The 16,588-nt window shown below is 47.3% G+C and overlaps 1 protein-coding gene across 1 annotated transcript; it reads right to left on the bottom strand.

The window, feature by feature from the left end:
• Positions 1-798: 798 nt before the first annotated feature.
• On the bottom strand, positions 799-16,148 carry fbxo45 (F-box protein 45). The gene is made up of 2 exons (XM_067995644.1): positions 15,557-16,148; positions 799-1,438 (listed from the first exon to the last, which is right to left on the bottom strand). The coding sequence occupies exons 1-2, from the start codon at positions 16,130-16,132 to the stop codon at positions 1,253-1,255; spliced, it is 762 nt and encodes a 253-aa protein (XP_067851745.1). The 5' UTR covers positions 16,133-16,148; the 3' UTR covers positions 799-1,252.
• Positions 16,149-16,588: the final 440 nt, after the last annotated feature.

Genomic DNA, 16,588 nt, shown 5'->3' with positions numbered 1-16,588 from the left:
TCAAACTTCTCGCATTGCACAATGGATTTGGGTCCTAGTCCTGTTCATTTATTACAACGCTCAACGTCAGTGAGGTTCAAACATATAACATGAATAATCATATACCTTGTGCATACATCATTAGGGAGCTGCTGAAAGTTATGGGCGTCTAAGCTTACAACATGCATTTAAAATTGTTAATTTGGTGCATTCATCACAGAGCTCAAGAAACAAAATCATTTTTTTTTAAATTGAAATGTTGACCACTAAACTTGTACAACAGCCTTGAGAAATAAACATCCAGTTCAGAAGAATTCATCAGTTTGTGCTGCGAAGGAACTGAAACCTTTGATGTGTTCAGCGAGACTGATGTGAAACTGGGTAATAAATCAATTCGCTTGCAAGCAGTTTTCAAAACAGGCAGGGCACAGGCTGTACCATTAGACACACCAGAAGGATCTCGAGGACTTTGGGCCTCTCTGTAAAACTAACTTGAAACGACAGCGACCAAAAAATGAACAAACGGGGTGGGTGGGGGAGTTCCTTTTGCTGTAGGTAACGCAGTCTATAGAGGACAAGCTGCACTCATCAGATGCAACAAACCTAGTCAACTAAATGTGATGTTGGACAAGAGGAACAGAAGTACTATCAACTAAAGTGTCACTCATTTCCTTTATGTAAACGTTTTGCTAATTGGCTGGTTGTCAGATCCCACTACCTGCTCCTGACACAGACCAGCCATGCAGTTCCACACAGCGATCTACGTACCACTGCCCACCCACCCACCCCCCCCATCTCATCCTCTCCCTCTCCACCCACTCCCCCAAAACAGACTTCATCACATTCCCAGTCCGTGTTGCAATAATAAATAATTTCAAAATCCTGAGCTTCATACCATTCGATTACGATAGAAATTTTTTTTTTTTAAAAACACAGCCAGGGAACAGTTTCAGGTTTAATCAGAATGATCGAGTCAGGTTCAGGCCACAGCACCCCACCCCCAACCCAGTTTCCCACCCGTCATGATGGTGAAACTGCACACAGTATGTAACAGTAAAACACAGACAACAGACGTCACTATACGCACAGATTACTCATATATACAATGGTGATCCAGCCACATGGCTTCTCCTGGCTAACAGTCCTCACTGCACTCCCTTGGACTACTGCACACTGCTCCTTTGACTGCCTGCAACTGGCAAGACTGCCCATGGCCGTTTATGCAGCTTCCTTTGGTTTCTAAGAAGTAAATTCATGCGCAGTTTGCCAACTATCAACCATCAAGTGGTTTGCCCAGATATACCATCGTCACTTCAGTGTTGCCATAAACTGCCGTCACCGCTGGGTACAGGCATGCTTTTGGCAATCCTCGGAATGCTACACCAAGGAACTCATAGCCTCGTTCAAACGCTAAAGTCTTGTCTTCCATGTCAAGAATGACACGTATCCTTTCCCCAATCTGTAAAAAGGAAACAGACAGAAGAATTAGGAACAGAGAGAGCATTAACCAATATATTTAATTTAAAAGTATTTTCCACTTGAGATTTCATCTGTGACAGTCTCCCTGTGTAGAGACACTGGCACCCTAATCCTCTCACCCACCACTCCCCATGTACAGACACTGGCACCCTATTCCTCTCACCCACCACTCCCCATGTACAGACACTGGCACCCTATTCCTCTCACCCACCACTCCCCATGTACAGACACTGGCACCCTATTCCTCTCACCCACCACTCCCCATGTACAGACACTGGCACCCTATTCCTCTCACCCACCACTCCCCATGTACAGACACTGGCACCCTATTCCTCTCACCCACCACTCCCCATGTACAGACACTGGCACCCTATTCCTCTCCCCATGTACAGACACTGGCACCCTATTCCTCTCCCCGTATACAGGCACTGGCACCTTATTCCTCTCACCCACCTCTCCCCATGTACAGACACTGGCACCCTATTCCTCTCCCCGTATACAGACACTGGCACCCTATTCCTCTCCCCATGTACAGACACTAGCACCCTATTCCTCTCCCCATGTACAGGCACTGGCACCCTATTCCTCTCCCCATGTACAGGCACTGGCACCCTATTCCTCTCCCCATGTACAGACACTGGCACCCTATTCCTCTCACCCACCACTCCCCATGTACAGACACTGGCACCCTATTCCTCTCACCCACCACTCCCCATGTACAGACACTGGCACCCTATTCCTCTCCCCATGTACAGACACTGGCACCCTATTCCTCTCCCCGTATACAGGCACTGGCACCTTATTCCTCTCACCCACCTCTCCCCATGTACAGACACTGGCACCCTATTCCTCTCCCCGTATACAGACACTGGCACCCTATTCCTCTCCCCATGTACAGACACGAGCACCCTATTCCTCTCCCCATGTACAGGCACTGGCACCCTATTCCTCTCCCCATGTACAGGCACTGGCACCCTATTCCTCTCCCCATGTACAGACACTGGCACCCTATTCCTCTCCCCATGTACAGGCACTGGCACCCTATTCCTCTCCCCGTATACAGACACTGGCACCCTATTCCTCTCCCCATGTACAGACACTGGCACCCTATTCCTCTCCCCATGTACAGGCACTGGCACCCTATTCCTCTCCCCATGTACAGGCACTGGCACCCTATTCCTCTCCCCATGTACAGACACTGGCACCCTATTCCTCTCACCCACCACTCCCCATGTACAGACACTGGCACCCTATTCCTCTCACCCACCACTCCCCATGTACAGACACTGGCACCCTATTCCTCTCACCCACCACTCCCCATGTACAGACACTGGCACCCTATTCCTCTCCCCATGTACAGACACTGGCACCCTATTCCTCTCACCCACCACTCCCCATGTACAGACACTGGCACCCTATTCCTCTCACCCACCACTCCCCATGTACAGACACTGGCACCCTATTCCTCTCACCCACCACTCCCCATGTACAGACACTGGCACCCTATTCCTCTCCCCATGTACAGACACTGGCACCCTATTCCTCTCCCCGTATACAGACACTGGCACCCTATTCCTCTCCACATGTACAGGCACTGGCACCCTATTCCTCTCCCCATGTACAGGCACTGGCACCCTATTCCTCTCCCCATGTACAGACACTGGCACCCTATTCCTCTCCCCATGTACAGACACTGGCACCCTATTCCTCTCACCCACCACTCCCCATGTACAGACACTGGCACCCTATTCCTCTCACCCACCACTCCCCATGTACAGACACTGGCACCCTATTCCTCTCCCCATGTACAGGCACTGGCACCCTATTCCTCTCCCCGTATACAGGCACTGGCACCTTATTCCTCTCACCCACCTCTCCCCATGTACAGACACTGGCACCCTATTCCTCTCCCCGTATACAGACACTGGCACCCTATTCCTCTCCCCATGTACAGACACTAGCACCCTATTCCTCTCCCCATGTACAGGCACTGGCACCCTATTCCTCTCCCCATGTACAGACACTGGCACCCTATTCCTCTCCCCATGTACAGGCACTGGCACCCTATTCCTCTCCCCATGTACAGACACTGGCACCCTATTCCTCTCCCCATGTACAGGCACTGGCACCCTATTCCTCTCCCCATGTACAGGCACTGGCACCCTATTCCTCTCCCCATGTACAGGCACTGGCACCCTATTCCTCTCCCCATGTACAGACACTGGCACCCTATTCCTCTCCCCATGTACAGACACTGGCACCCTATTCCTCTCCCCATGTACAGGCACTGGCACCCTATTCCTCTCCCCATGTACAGGCACTGGCACCCTATTCCTCTCCCCATGTACAGACACTGGCACCCTATTCCTCTCCCCATGTACAGACACTGGCACCCTATTCCTCTCCCCATGTACAGGCACTGGCACCCTATTCCTCTCCCCATGTACAGACACTGGCACCCTATTCCTCTCCCCATGTACAGACACTGGCACCCTATTCCTCTCACCCACCTCCCTCCATGTACAAACACTGGCAGTTTACTCCCCGCACAGAGGCTCACTGGAACAGTTTTTGAGGTTCACTTTTTAATATTTTTGGCTTAAGTAGAATTACATAAAATCTACAGCACAGAAACAGGCCATTCGGTCCAGCTGGTCCATGCCGGTGTTTATGCTCCACACAAGCTCCCTCCCACCCTACTTTATCTCACCCTATCAGCATATCCTTCTATTCCTTTCTCCCTTATGCACTTATCTAGCTTCCCCTTAAATGTATCTATACTATTCGCCTCAACCACTCCATGTGGTAGCAAGTTCCACATTCTAACCACTCTCTGGGTAAAGAAGTTTCTCCTCAATTCCCTATTGGATTTATTAGTGATTATCTTATATTTATGGCCCCTAGTTTTGGACTCTCCCACAAGTGGAAACACCTTCTCTACATCTACCCTATCAAACCCCTTCATAATCTTAAAGACCTCGATTAGGTCACCCCTCAGCCTTCTCTAGAGCCCCTCTCACTTCTGATATCATCCTTGTAAATCTTTTTTTGCACCTTCTCCAGTGCCTCTACATGTTTTTGTAACATGGAGACCAGAACAGTAGGTGAGCCCCAGCTTCCCATGTTCCAGATATATAGGTAAACATGCATGACCACTGAACTAAGGGAAACCTCATCAGCTTATTTCAGTTACCAGTTTTATAACGTGATCCTCTGTAATCAGAAGGTGGTAGAATAACATTGCAATAGGCTTCAACTTGAGTTTTAACTGCTAATCGCAGTAGTAAAATGTGAACAGTAAATTATTATTTTTTCTTTAGAGTAGCTGTTAAGCTTCGCAAGCTCATGTAGAATATAATAACTGGCAACTGCTGCGCTAAACTATGGTACAAGTAATTTTCTTCAGCTTTTTTTCCTTCTCTCAGTTTACAGAGGTTTCTGGCGTTTCTCTTCAAAGCTTCAGACAGACTCATCCATTTGAACAAGGCGTAAGTACCTTTTAAAAGAAGTAATGGAGACCAAGCAGATATAAAGAATGTCAATTTTTTAAAAAGCTGTCAAAGAGACCCACGGGATGTTTGTATTTGAATTGAATTGAATAGCTTGGCGCCTCCCTCAAACTTCAGGTACAGGAAAATCGACTAAAACCTAACAATTGTATAAAGTTAAGCTAACGTAATTTTTTTGAATGAAGGTCTTTAACCCCTTATTTACCATGGCAGAATTAGAGCAGCCAATACCATCCTAAATCTTTAAAATTTTCAATTTCATCACATCCACCACTCACCATGTATAGACACTGACACTCTATTCCTCTCACCCACCTCTCCCCATGTACAGACACTGGCATCTTATTCCTCTCGCTCACCTCTCCCCATGTACAGATACTGGCATCTTATTCCTCTCGCTCACCTCTCCCCATGTACAGACACTGGCACTCTATTCCTCTCACCCACCTCTCCCCATGTACAGACACTGGCATCTTATTCCTCTCGCTCACCTCTCCCCATGTACAGACACTGGGACCCTATTCCTCTTACCTACCTCTCCCCATGTACAGACACTGACACCCTATTCCTCTCCCTCACCTCTCCCCATGTACAGACAGTGTTAAGGACATTAATGGAATCTGTAATATTCTTAACTCGCAACATTTTAGTCACTGAGCTGAAAAGTCTCTAATTCTGATGGTAAGCTTGCTTGTTTCACCCATTCCACAGTATTTAGAATCTGTTAGACCTCATCCAATTCAGTGTCAGTAACTTTTTGTCAAGTGCCATTGCGTAAATTGAGCGCCACTTCCAGGAAGACTGGGCTGTGCCTGCGATTCACAGATATTGAGCTTCTGATTTCTATCATGCAACTGTAAGGGTTTGTCCTCAACAACAACTTGCATTTATATAGCGCCTTTAGCATAGTAAAACGTCCCAAGGCACTTCACATGAGCGATATCAGACAAAATTTGACACCGAGTCACGTAAGGAGATATTCGGACGAGTGAACAAAAGCTTGGTCGAAGAGGTAGGTTTTAAGGAGCGTCTTTAAGGAGGAGAGAGAGGTAGAGAGACGGAGAGGTTTAGGGAGGGAATTCCAGAGCTTAGGGACTAGGCAGCTGAAGGCATGGCCACCAATAGTGGAGTGAAGGAAATTGGGGATGCACAAGAGGCCCAGAATTGGAGGAGCGCAGAGATCTCAGAGGGTTGTAGGGCTGCAGGAAATTACAGAGATAGGGAGGGGCGAGGCCATGGAGGGATTTGAAAACAAGGATGAAATTTTTTTTTTAAAAATCGAGGCACTGCCAGACCGAAAGCCAATGTAGGTCAGCAAGCACTGGGGTGATGGGTGAACAAGACTTGGTGCAAGTTAGGATACGGACAGCAGAGTTTTGGGTGAGTTCAAGTTTACGGAGGGTGCAAGGTGGGAGGCCGGCCAGTGGAGCATTGGAATAGTCGAGTCTGGAGGTAACAAAGGCATGGATGAGTGTTTCATGAGGGGCTGACACAGGTGATGTTACAGAGGTGGAAGTAGGCGGTCTTGGTGTAGAGGATATGGGATCGGAAGCTCAGTTCAGGGTCAAATAGGATGCCAAAGGTTGCAAACAGTCTGGTTCAGCCTCAGACAGTGGCCAGGGAGAGGGATGGAGTCGGTGGCTAGGGAACGGAGTTTCTCCTCTAGGATCATTAAAAAACTATTAATACTTGTATTCGAATAGTGCGCTTCCATATGCTGTATGAAAATGGATATAACCCTGTCTAACCACATTTTTGGCTGCTTTTGCTGGGGAACTTGTACAAAGAAGCAGTCAATGGGTTTAATGGCCTGTGAACAGCTCTTTTTAAAAGAAGTAAAACATGGTGGATGACACCAAGAGTCTCTCAGTTAGGCGCTGAAAAGGCATTAGAAAGACAAAAGGTGAGTACAAACAGCTTCAAAATAGAAAAGATCAGAGAGGGAATGGAAGGAAATGAAAGTGGCAGCCCACAGTGATCCTGTAGTGCAAAGGACAAGATGTATACAATACACACACAAGCTGCATGTGGGGATACGTACCGATATAGATATCCATCTTCCATGACATTGCAAGTGCTGCACCTCTCTATTGAAAGGATTTGAAAATTACTTTATAGGAGCTCTACTCAAGAGATAACAGTGTTGTTTTATATTTGTTCCTGGAAAATGGTGTTTTTTTTAATCCACTGCAGGCAAATATAATTTGTTCTTCTGACATGCTATAATTACACAAACATGCAGAGATTTATTTAACAGGGAGAAGCAGCTCTTTAACTAGTACAGTACACTAAATGGGTACTCAATCCCATCGTTTAGACACAGGTTTTTATGGCGAGAACCCACAGCACAGCATTTAAAAATTGAACTAATTTGAATTTTCCTTATTTACCAACTATCTCAGCAACTAAAAGGTTCTGCAAAGTTTAAATTTAGGACTTTTATTCAGAACATTCCTGTAACAGCGCAGCCCTTCCAGAATTTGCTGTCTATATTCCTTCCGCAAGCACAGCTGCAAAATTTTATCTGAGTCTATGGCTGCTGCAACAATCTGGAAAGACATCTGGTGAGAATTGTTCAGGAAAATTTGAACCAATGTGGATTTTTTAAATTTACAGGTAACTTGTGGTCAGTCAGTGGTTAGCAAGATGAAGGGGGTACCTGGCTTGAGGAAGTGGGAGTTTGAAAGGGGTCTCCTGAGAGATAGCAAAATGTTTTTCGGTTGGTTGGTTCGACCATTACATCCAGATTCCACTGTATTAAGGTATCGGCTATTTTACATACATACAGTGTTTAACAAAAAGCTGTAATGAAGTTCTTTTCAATGTTAGAAACTGTGGATAGTTATTTAACCAAAGACCTAACGCACCATGAGCTGAAACCAGACACTGCAGTACCAGAGTTACTGTGCAAGCTGAAGGGATAAACCAGCAAAAACAAGCAAACTCTGCATGTCCAACACATACACCAACTGCAATGCAATAGAATTAGGCACAACAAGAATTCCAATACATGGGCTGTAGAAAAGGAGATGCATGATGTAATAAAAGCAATCAAATGGCAAAAAATCCAGGGGGGTGAAATGAGGAGATTTTTTTGTTTGCGAAGCAAGTTATTATGATCTGGAATGCGCTGCCTGAAAGGGTGGTGGAAGTAGATTCAATAATAACTTTCAAAACAGAATTGTTTAAGGAGAAAAGGAGAAATTTGCAGGGCGAAGCCCAGGGGAGAGTGGGAATAATTGGATAGCTCTTTCAAAGAGCCAGCACAGACACGATGGGTCAAATGGACTCCTTCTGTAACATTCTACGATTCTAACCCCTGCACTAGGCAGATAAAAGGCAAACGAGTGAAACACAAATCAGAATGGTGATGTAAGCATTGCTACAAACACCGTCTGAAGTCCAGGTCTACAGCAGCAACCCAGTGACCAGAAGCACATTACAGAATCCAGAGCAGAGTAACTCCCTCCCTCAACGGAGCAGATCAATAAATATTAAAAGCAGACATTGGCAAAAGGAGCACAGGGAAAACTGAGCAAAGTAGCAATGGCAGAAAACACTTCAAACTGATCAGAAAACTTTCTAACAGGCAGAGAGCAGGATATGGATCAACAGAGAGAGGCAGGGATTGCTGGTGATTTTACAGTGTGGCTGTTCACCCATGCAGCGAACAAAGCCTGTTCATTAACATAGACGAGTGTTGCTCAGTGACATCAGGCAACAGTCACTTTACTCGTAGAATCTTACAGCACAGGAGGAGGCCATTCAGCCCGTCTAGCCTGACCCAGCTCTTTGAAAGAGCTGTCCAAGTTAGCTCCACACCCCAGCTTTTTGCCCAAAGCCCTGCAAATTATTCCTCTTCAAGTACATATCCAATTGACAAAGTTCGTACAGAATCTGCTTCCACCACCTTTTCAGGTAGTGCATTCCAGATCTTAACAATCCTCTGTGAAAAAAATTCTCCTCATTTCCCCTCTAGTTCTTTTGTCAATCATTTTAATTCTGTGACCTCTGGTTACTGATCCACTGCCAGTAGAAACAGTTTCTCCCTACTTGCTCAATCAAAACCCCTCATAATTCTGAATACCTCAATTAAATCTCCCCTTAGCCTTCTCTGCTCTAAGCAGAACAATCCCAGCTTCTCCACTCTCTCCACATAACTGAAGTCCCTCATCCCTGGTACAATCCTGGTAAACCTCCTCTGTACCCTCTCCAAGGCCTTGACATCCTTCCTAGAGTGTGGTGCCCAGAATTGTACACAATATTCCAGCTGAGGCCTAATCAGTGATTTTTAAACAGTTTAGCATGATTTCCTTGTTTTTGTATTCAATGCCCCTATTTACAAAGCCAAGTATCCCATACACTTTCTTAACCACCTTAACAACTTGCCCTGCCAGCTTCAAAGCTTTGTGAATATGCCCCCCAAGTCCCTCTGCTCTTGCATCCCTCTCAAAATAGTACCGTTTAGATTATACTGCCTCTCCACATTGTTCCACGTGAATCACTTCACACTTATCCGCATTAAATTGCATCTGCCATGTGTCAGCCCATTTCACCAGTCTGTCCATGTCCTCCTGAAGTCTGCTACTATCCTGCTCACTCTTTGCTACGTTGCCAAGTTTTGCATCATCTGCGAACTTCAAAATTGTACTCCCTATACCCAAGTCCAGGTCATTTATATATAACAAGAAAAGTAATGGTCCTACTATCAATCCCTGGGGGACCCCACTGCATACTTCTCTCCAGTCAGAAAAACATACGTTCACCACTACTCTCTGCCTCCTATCCCTTAATTAATTATCTACCCAAGTTAACACCGTCCCTTTAATTCCATGTGCTTCTATATTCCGAGTAAGTCTGTTATTGTGGTACTTTATCAAATGCCTTTTGAAAGTCCACATATACAACATCTACTGCACTGCCTTCATCAACCCTCTCTGTTACTTCATCAAAGAACTCAATCAGGTTAGTCAGGCACGATTTGCCTTTAACAAATCCGTGCTGACTGTCCCTTATTAACCCATGCTTCTCCAAGTGAGAATTAATTTTGTTCTTGACAGTGGTCTCGAGTAGTTTTCCCACCACTGATGTTAGACTGACTGGCCTGTAGTTACCAAGTTCATCCCTCTCCCCTTTTTCGAACAGGGGTGAGACATTTGCAATCCTCCCGTCCTCTGACACCATCTGGACTGAAAGATTGTGGTCACAGCTTTTGCTGTCTCCACCGTTGCTTCCCTTAGAAACCTAGGATGCATCCCATCTGGACCGGGTGACTTTGAGCGATGCCAACCTATTCAGCACCTCCTTTCTATCTATTTTTATCTTATCCAATATTGCTACTCCCCCTGCCTCTACTGCAACATTAACTTCATCCTCTTCTTTTGTGAAGACTGATGCAAAGTCCTCAATCAGTTCCTCAGTTATGCTCTCTGCCTCCACAAGCAGATTTCCTTTTATGTCCCTAATCAGCCCCATCATTCCTTTAACTATCCTTTTACTTTTTATATGTTTATAAAAGATTTTTGGGTTTCCTTTTATGTTACTCGCTCATCTTTTCTCTCATTCCCTCTTTGTACTTGTACCTTTTTCAATTTCCCCTGTGCACTTTGTATTCTGCCTGGTTTTCTACTGTATTCTGTATCTGACATTTGTCAGAAACCTCCTCTGTTTTATTGTAACCTCTATTTCCTTTGTCATCCAGGGAGCTCTAGCTTTGGGTGCCCCATCTTTCCTCCTTATGGGACTATGCTCGGTTTGTACCTATCTCCGCCTTGAAGGCCTGCCATTACACGTTTACTGTTTTCCTGGCCAATCTTTGTTTCCAGTCCACCTGTGCTCGATCCTTTCTCAAATCACCGAAATTGACTCTCTTCCAGTTGGGTATTTTCACCTTTGATTTTTCTTTGTCCCTTTCCATAACTACTTTAAATCTAATTATATTATGATCACTATTACCCAGATGTTCTCCCAATGAAACATACTCCACTTGCCCTACTTCATTCCCCAGAACAAGATCCAGCACTGCTTCCTTCCTCATTGGGCTAGAAACATACTGATTAAGAAAGTTCTCCTGTACATATTACAGGTCACTGACTATTTGGGTGTTAATTAACAGGCAAAGGGAAAAATGATTTCCTATGTGGGACCGGGTAGCACACTGGGCCTTCACCTCTGAGCGATGGTCCTGGGCTCAAACCTGGCCCACACTGTCAGGTTAAAGGTTTCCCTGCAAGCTCTACGAGTATGGGAAATGGGTTTTGCCCAGTTGCACAAAACTGCTTTAATTTGACATTAAAATAGAACACTCGCTTCAAGAGGCCACATAATAGCAGATTAAAAACAATAACAGACCGACAAATTTAAAGTAAAGAAATGGCAAGGCCAGAATGTAGATTTCTGTACAAGGTCCTTACAATCCACTTATAATCCAGTCAAGATCTCCGGGTCCTCAGTCACAACTTGTCCCCACATCCTCCCTCTTGCACTGCTGCCAGTTACCTGTCTTCTTCATCCCCAATCTCATTCACTGCTGCCCTGCTAACCCATGTTCACTCTCCATTTCATTTCATTTCTCTCTCTCCCCTCCATATTCTCCTCCATCTCCAGGCCTGCACCCCACAAAGCTCCTCACCCCAAAAATTATTCCCCCTCTCCCTTCCTTATTCATTCATTCATTCCCCCCTCTCCCTTCCTCATTCATTCATTCACCCTCTTCCTTCCTCATTCATTCATTCATTCCCCCTCTCCCTTCCTCATTCATTCATTCATTCCCCCTCTCCCTTCCTCATTCATTCATTCACCCTCTCCCTTCCTCATTCATTCATTCATTCCCCCTCTCCCTTCTTCATTCATTCATTCCCCCTCTCCCTTCCTCATTCATTCACCCTCTCCCTTCCTCATTCATTCATTCCCCCTCTCCCTTCCTCATTCATTCATTCACCCTCTCCCTTCCTCATTCATTCATTCACCCTCTCCCTTCCTCATTCATTCATTCACCCTCTCCCTTCCTCATTCATTCATTCACCCTCTCCCTTCCTCATTCATTCATTAATTCCCCCTCTCCCTTCCTCATTCATTCATTCATTCCCCCTCTCCCTTCCTCATTCATTCATTCACCCTCTCCCTTCCTCATTCATTCCCCCTCTCCCTTCCTCATTCATTCATTCATTCCCCCTCTCCCTTCTTCATTCATTCCCCCTCTCCCTTCTTCATTCATTCATTCATTCCCCCTCTCCCTTCCTCATTCATTCATTCATTCCCCCTCTCCCTTCTTCATTCATTCATTCCCCCTCTCCCTTCTTCATTCATTCATTCCCCCTCTCCCTTCTTCATTCATTCATTCCCCCTCTCCCTTCTTCATTCATTCATTCCCCCTCTCCCTTCTTCATTCATTCATTCTCCCTCTCCCTTCTTCATTCATTCATTCCCCCTCTCCTTTCTTCATTCATTCATTCCCCCTCTCCCTTCTTCATTCATTCATTCCCCCTCTCCCTTCTTCATTCATTCATTCCCCCTCTCCCTTCTTCATTCATTCATTCCCCCTCTCCCTTCTTCATTCATTCATTCCCTCTCTGCCTTCTTCATTCATTCCCCCTCTGCCTTCTTCATTCATTCCCCCTCTCCCTTCTTCATTCATTCATTCCCCCTCTCCCTTCTTCATTCATTCATTCCCCCTCTCCCTTCTTCATTCATTCATTCCCCCTCTCCCTTCTTCATTCATTCACTCATTCATTCCCCCACTCACTCATTCATTCCCCCACTCACTCATTCATTCCCCCACTCACTCATTCATTCCCCCACTCACTCATTCATTCCCCCACTCACTCATTCATTCCCCCACTCACTCATTCATTCCCCCACTCACTCATTCATTCCCCCACTCACTCATTCATTCCCCCACTCACTCATTCATTCCCCCACTCACTCATTCATTCCCCCACTCACTCATTCATTCCCCCACTCACTCATTCATTCCCCCACTCACTCATTCATTCCCCCACTCACTCATTCATTCCCCCACTCACTCATTCATTCCCCCACTCACTCATTCATTCCCCCACTCACTCATTCATTCCCCCACTCACTCATTCATTCCCCCACTCACTCATTCATTCCCCCACTCACTCATTCATTCCCCCACTCACTCATTCATTCCCCCACTCACTCATTCATTCCCCCACTCACTCATTCATTCCCCCACTCACTCATTCATTCCCCCACTCACTCATTCATTCCCCCACTCACTCATTCATTCCCCCACTCACTCATTCATTCATTCCCCCACTCTCATTCATTCATTCCCCCTCTCACTCACTCACTCATTCCCCCTCTCACTCACTCACTCATTCCCCCTCTCACTCACTCACTCATTCCTCACTCACTCATTCCCCCTCTCACTCACTCACTCATTCCTCACTCACTCATTCCCCCTCTCACTCATTCCCCCTCTCACTCACTCACTCATTCCTCACTCACTCATTCCCCCTCTCACTCACTCACTCATTCCCCCTCTCACTCACTCATTCCCCCTCTCACTCACTCACTCATTCATTCCCCCTCTCACTCACTCACTCATTCATTCCCCCTCTCACTCACTCATTCATTCCCCCTCTCACTCACTCATTCATTCCCCCTCTCACTCACTCATTCATTCATTCCCCCTCTCACTCACTCATTCATTCATTCCCCCTCTCACTCACTCATTCATTCATTCCCCCTCTCACTCACTCATTCATTCATTCCCCCTCTCACTCACTCATTCATTCATTCCCCCTCTCACTCACTCATTCATTCCTTCCCCCTCTCACTCACTCATTCATTCCTTCCCCCTCTCACTCACTCATTCATTCCTTCCCCCTCTCACTCACTCATTCATTCCTTCCCCCTCTCACTCACTCATTCATTCCTTCCCCCTCTCACTCACTCACTCATTCCCCCTCTCACTCACTCACTCATTCCCCCTCTCACTCACTCACTCATTCCCCCTCTCACTCACTCACTCATTCCCCCTCTCACTCACTCACTCATTCCCCCTCTCACTCACTCACTCATTCCCCCTCTCACTCACTCACTCATTCATTCCCCCTCTCACTCACTCACTCATTCATTCCCCCTCTCACTCACTCACTCATTCATTCCCCCTCTCACTCACTCACTCATTCCCCCTCTCACTCACTCATTCATTCATTCCTTCCCCCTCTCACTCACTCATTCATTCATTCCTTCCCCCTCTCACTCACTCATTCATTCATTCCTTCCCCCTCTCACTCACTCATTCATTCATTCCTTCCCCCTCTCACTCATTCATTCCCCCTCTCACTCATTCATTCCCCCTCTCACTCACTCATTCATTCATTCATTCATTCCCCCTCTCACTCACTCATTCATTCCCCCTCTCACTCACTCATTCATTCATTCCCCCTCTCACTCACTCATTCATTCATTCCTTCCCCCTCTCACTCACTCATTCATTCATTCCTTCCCCCTCTCACTCACTCATTCATTCATTCCTTCCCCCTCTCACTCACTCATTCATTCATTCATTCCTTCCCCCTCTCACTCACTCATTCATTCATTCATTCCTTCCCCCTCTCACTCACTCATTCATTCATTCATTCCTTCCCCCTCTCACTCACTCATTCATTCATTCATTCCTTCCCCCTCTCACTCACTCATTCATTCATTCATTCCTTCCCCCTCTCACTCACTCATTCATTCATTCATTCCTTCCCCCTCTCACTCACTCATTCATTCATTCATTCCTTCCCCCTCTCACTCACTCATTCATTCATTCATTCCTTCCCCCTCTCACTCACTCATTCATTCATTCATTCCTTCCCCCTCTCACTCACTCATTCATTCATTCATTCCTTCCCCCTCTCACTCACTCATTCATTCATTCATTCCTTCCCCCTCTCACTCACTCATTCATTCATTCATTCCTTCCCCCTCTCACTCACTCATTCATTCATTCATTCCTTCCCCCTCTCACTCACTCATTCATTCATTCATTCCTTCCCCCTCTCACTCACTCATTCATTCATTCATTCCTTCCCCCTCTCACTCACTCATTCATTCATTCATTCCTTCCCCCTCTCACTCACTCATTCATTCATTCATTCCTTCCCCCTCTCACTCACTCATTCATTCATTCATTCCTTCCCCCTCTCACTCACTCATTCATTCATTCATTCCTTCCCCCTCTCACTCACTCATTCATTCATTCATTCCTTCCCCCTCTCACTCACTCATTCATTCATTCATTCCTTCCCCCTCTCACTCACTCATTCATTCATTCATTCCTTCCCCCTCTCACTCACTCATTCATTCATTCATTCCTTCCCCCTCTCACTCACTCATTCATTCATTCATTCCTTCCCCCTCTCACTCACTCATTCATTCATTCATTCCTTCCTTCCCCCTCTCACTCACTCATTCATTCATTCATTCCTTCCCCCTCTCACTCACTCATTCATTCATTCCTTCCCCCTCTCACTCACTCATTCATTCATTCATTCCTTCCCCCTCTCACTCACTCATTCATTCATTCCCCCTCTCCCTTCCTCATTCATCCATCCATCCCCCGGTACCTGGTACTTGGGCGCGTTGTTACACTGCGGGAAGCTGCCGGCCGCCTCCCCGCTGTGCAGGAGGTTGTTGTCCACCAGGTTCCAGCCCCAGCTCTGGTCATCGCCGCCCAGCAGGGCCACGTAGCCCTGGCACTGGAGCGGGGCGCGCCTGGTGGCCACGCCGATGACGGCCACGGTGCCCAGGGGGCCCTCCCACCAGATCTCCCAGGCGTGGCGGCCCTCGCTGAAGCCGATGTGGGCGCGGGCCCCGTCCGTGCTCTGCGCGATGGGGTTGCGGTGCAGGGTGAAGCCGTTGCGCTTGATGTAGACGTTGCGGGAGCAGTCGGCGGGGCTCCAGGCGTGACGCAAGGCCCGGACCTTGGCCTTGTAGCTGCTCAGGTTACACAGGATGTCGGAGCCCAGCGCCTCGTCGCTCAGCAGCCGGCCGCACACGCTCCGCCACACCTCGCTGTTCTCGTCCGCCTCCAGGCAGCGGTGCCAGTGCCGGCAGACCAGGCCGCAGCTCAGCAGGTCAGGCAGCTCCAGGTAGGAGAGGAGCAGCTCCAGCACCCGGGCCGGCAGCTTCCCCGCCGCCATCTTCACTGGCGTGCGCGGCCCCGCGCCGCACGTCAGGGCGGGCGCGGCCCCGACACCCCCCCCCCCCCCCAATGAGGGTGAGCGAGCGAGCGCGCGCGCGCGCGCGGGGCCCCGCTTCTCCATTACGGTCGGCGAGCACGTGACCCCCTCCACCTCGGGTTGCCAACTCTCCAGGATTGCCCTGGAGCCTCCCAGACTTGGAGATTAATCTCCAGGTCACTGCCTGGAGCAACACCCTGGAGAAAAATCACCGGGGCATTAGAAACATTGGGGGGTTTTTTTTGCGTTTTCTTTGAACACTTTTATTTGTTGATTAGAACAAGATTGGAGATGGGAAATCGACTGACAGTCAAGAATAATCCAATTGGGTATCAAAGAGTCTGTCCCTCCTACAGTTGGCCGTGGGAAGGCGGCGCGCCTGGAGGATAGACCAATGGCGGGAGTGTGGAGGCGGGG

This window comes from Heptranchias perlo, chromosome 13 (genome assembly GCF_035084215.1).
Source record: "Heptranchias perlo isolate sHepPer1 chromosome 13, sHepPer1.hap1, whole genome shotgun sequence".
Lineage (NCBI taxonomy): Eukaryota > Metazoa > Chordata > Chondrichthyes > Hexanchiformes > Hexanchidae > Heptranchias > Heptranchias perlo.
The sequence above is the reverse complement of the archived record's forward strand: the minus strand, read 5'-3'. Positions and strand labels throughout refer to the sequence as shown.

Bases quoted from the DNA above. Each gene is read 5' to 3' on its own strand.
- fbxo45 (XM_067995644.1), bottom strand. From the start codon at position 16,132: ATGGCGGCGGGGAAGCTGCCGGCCCGGGTGCTGGAGCTGCTCCTCTCC. The intron at 1,439-15,556 runs GTACCGGGGGAT...TCCTTTTTACAG, and splicing joins ACAACGCGCCCAAGTACCAG to ATTGGGGAAAGGATACGTGT.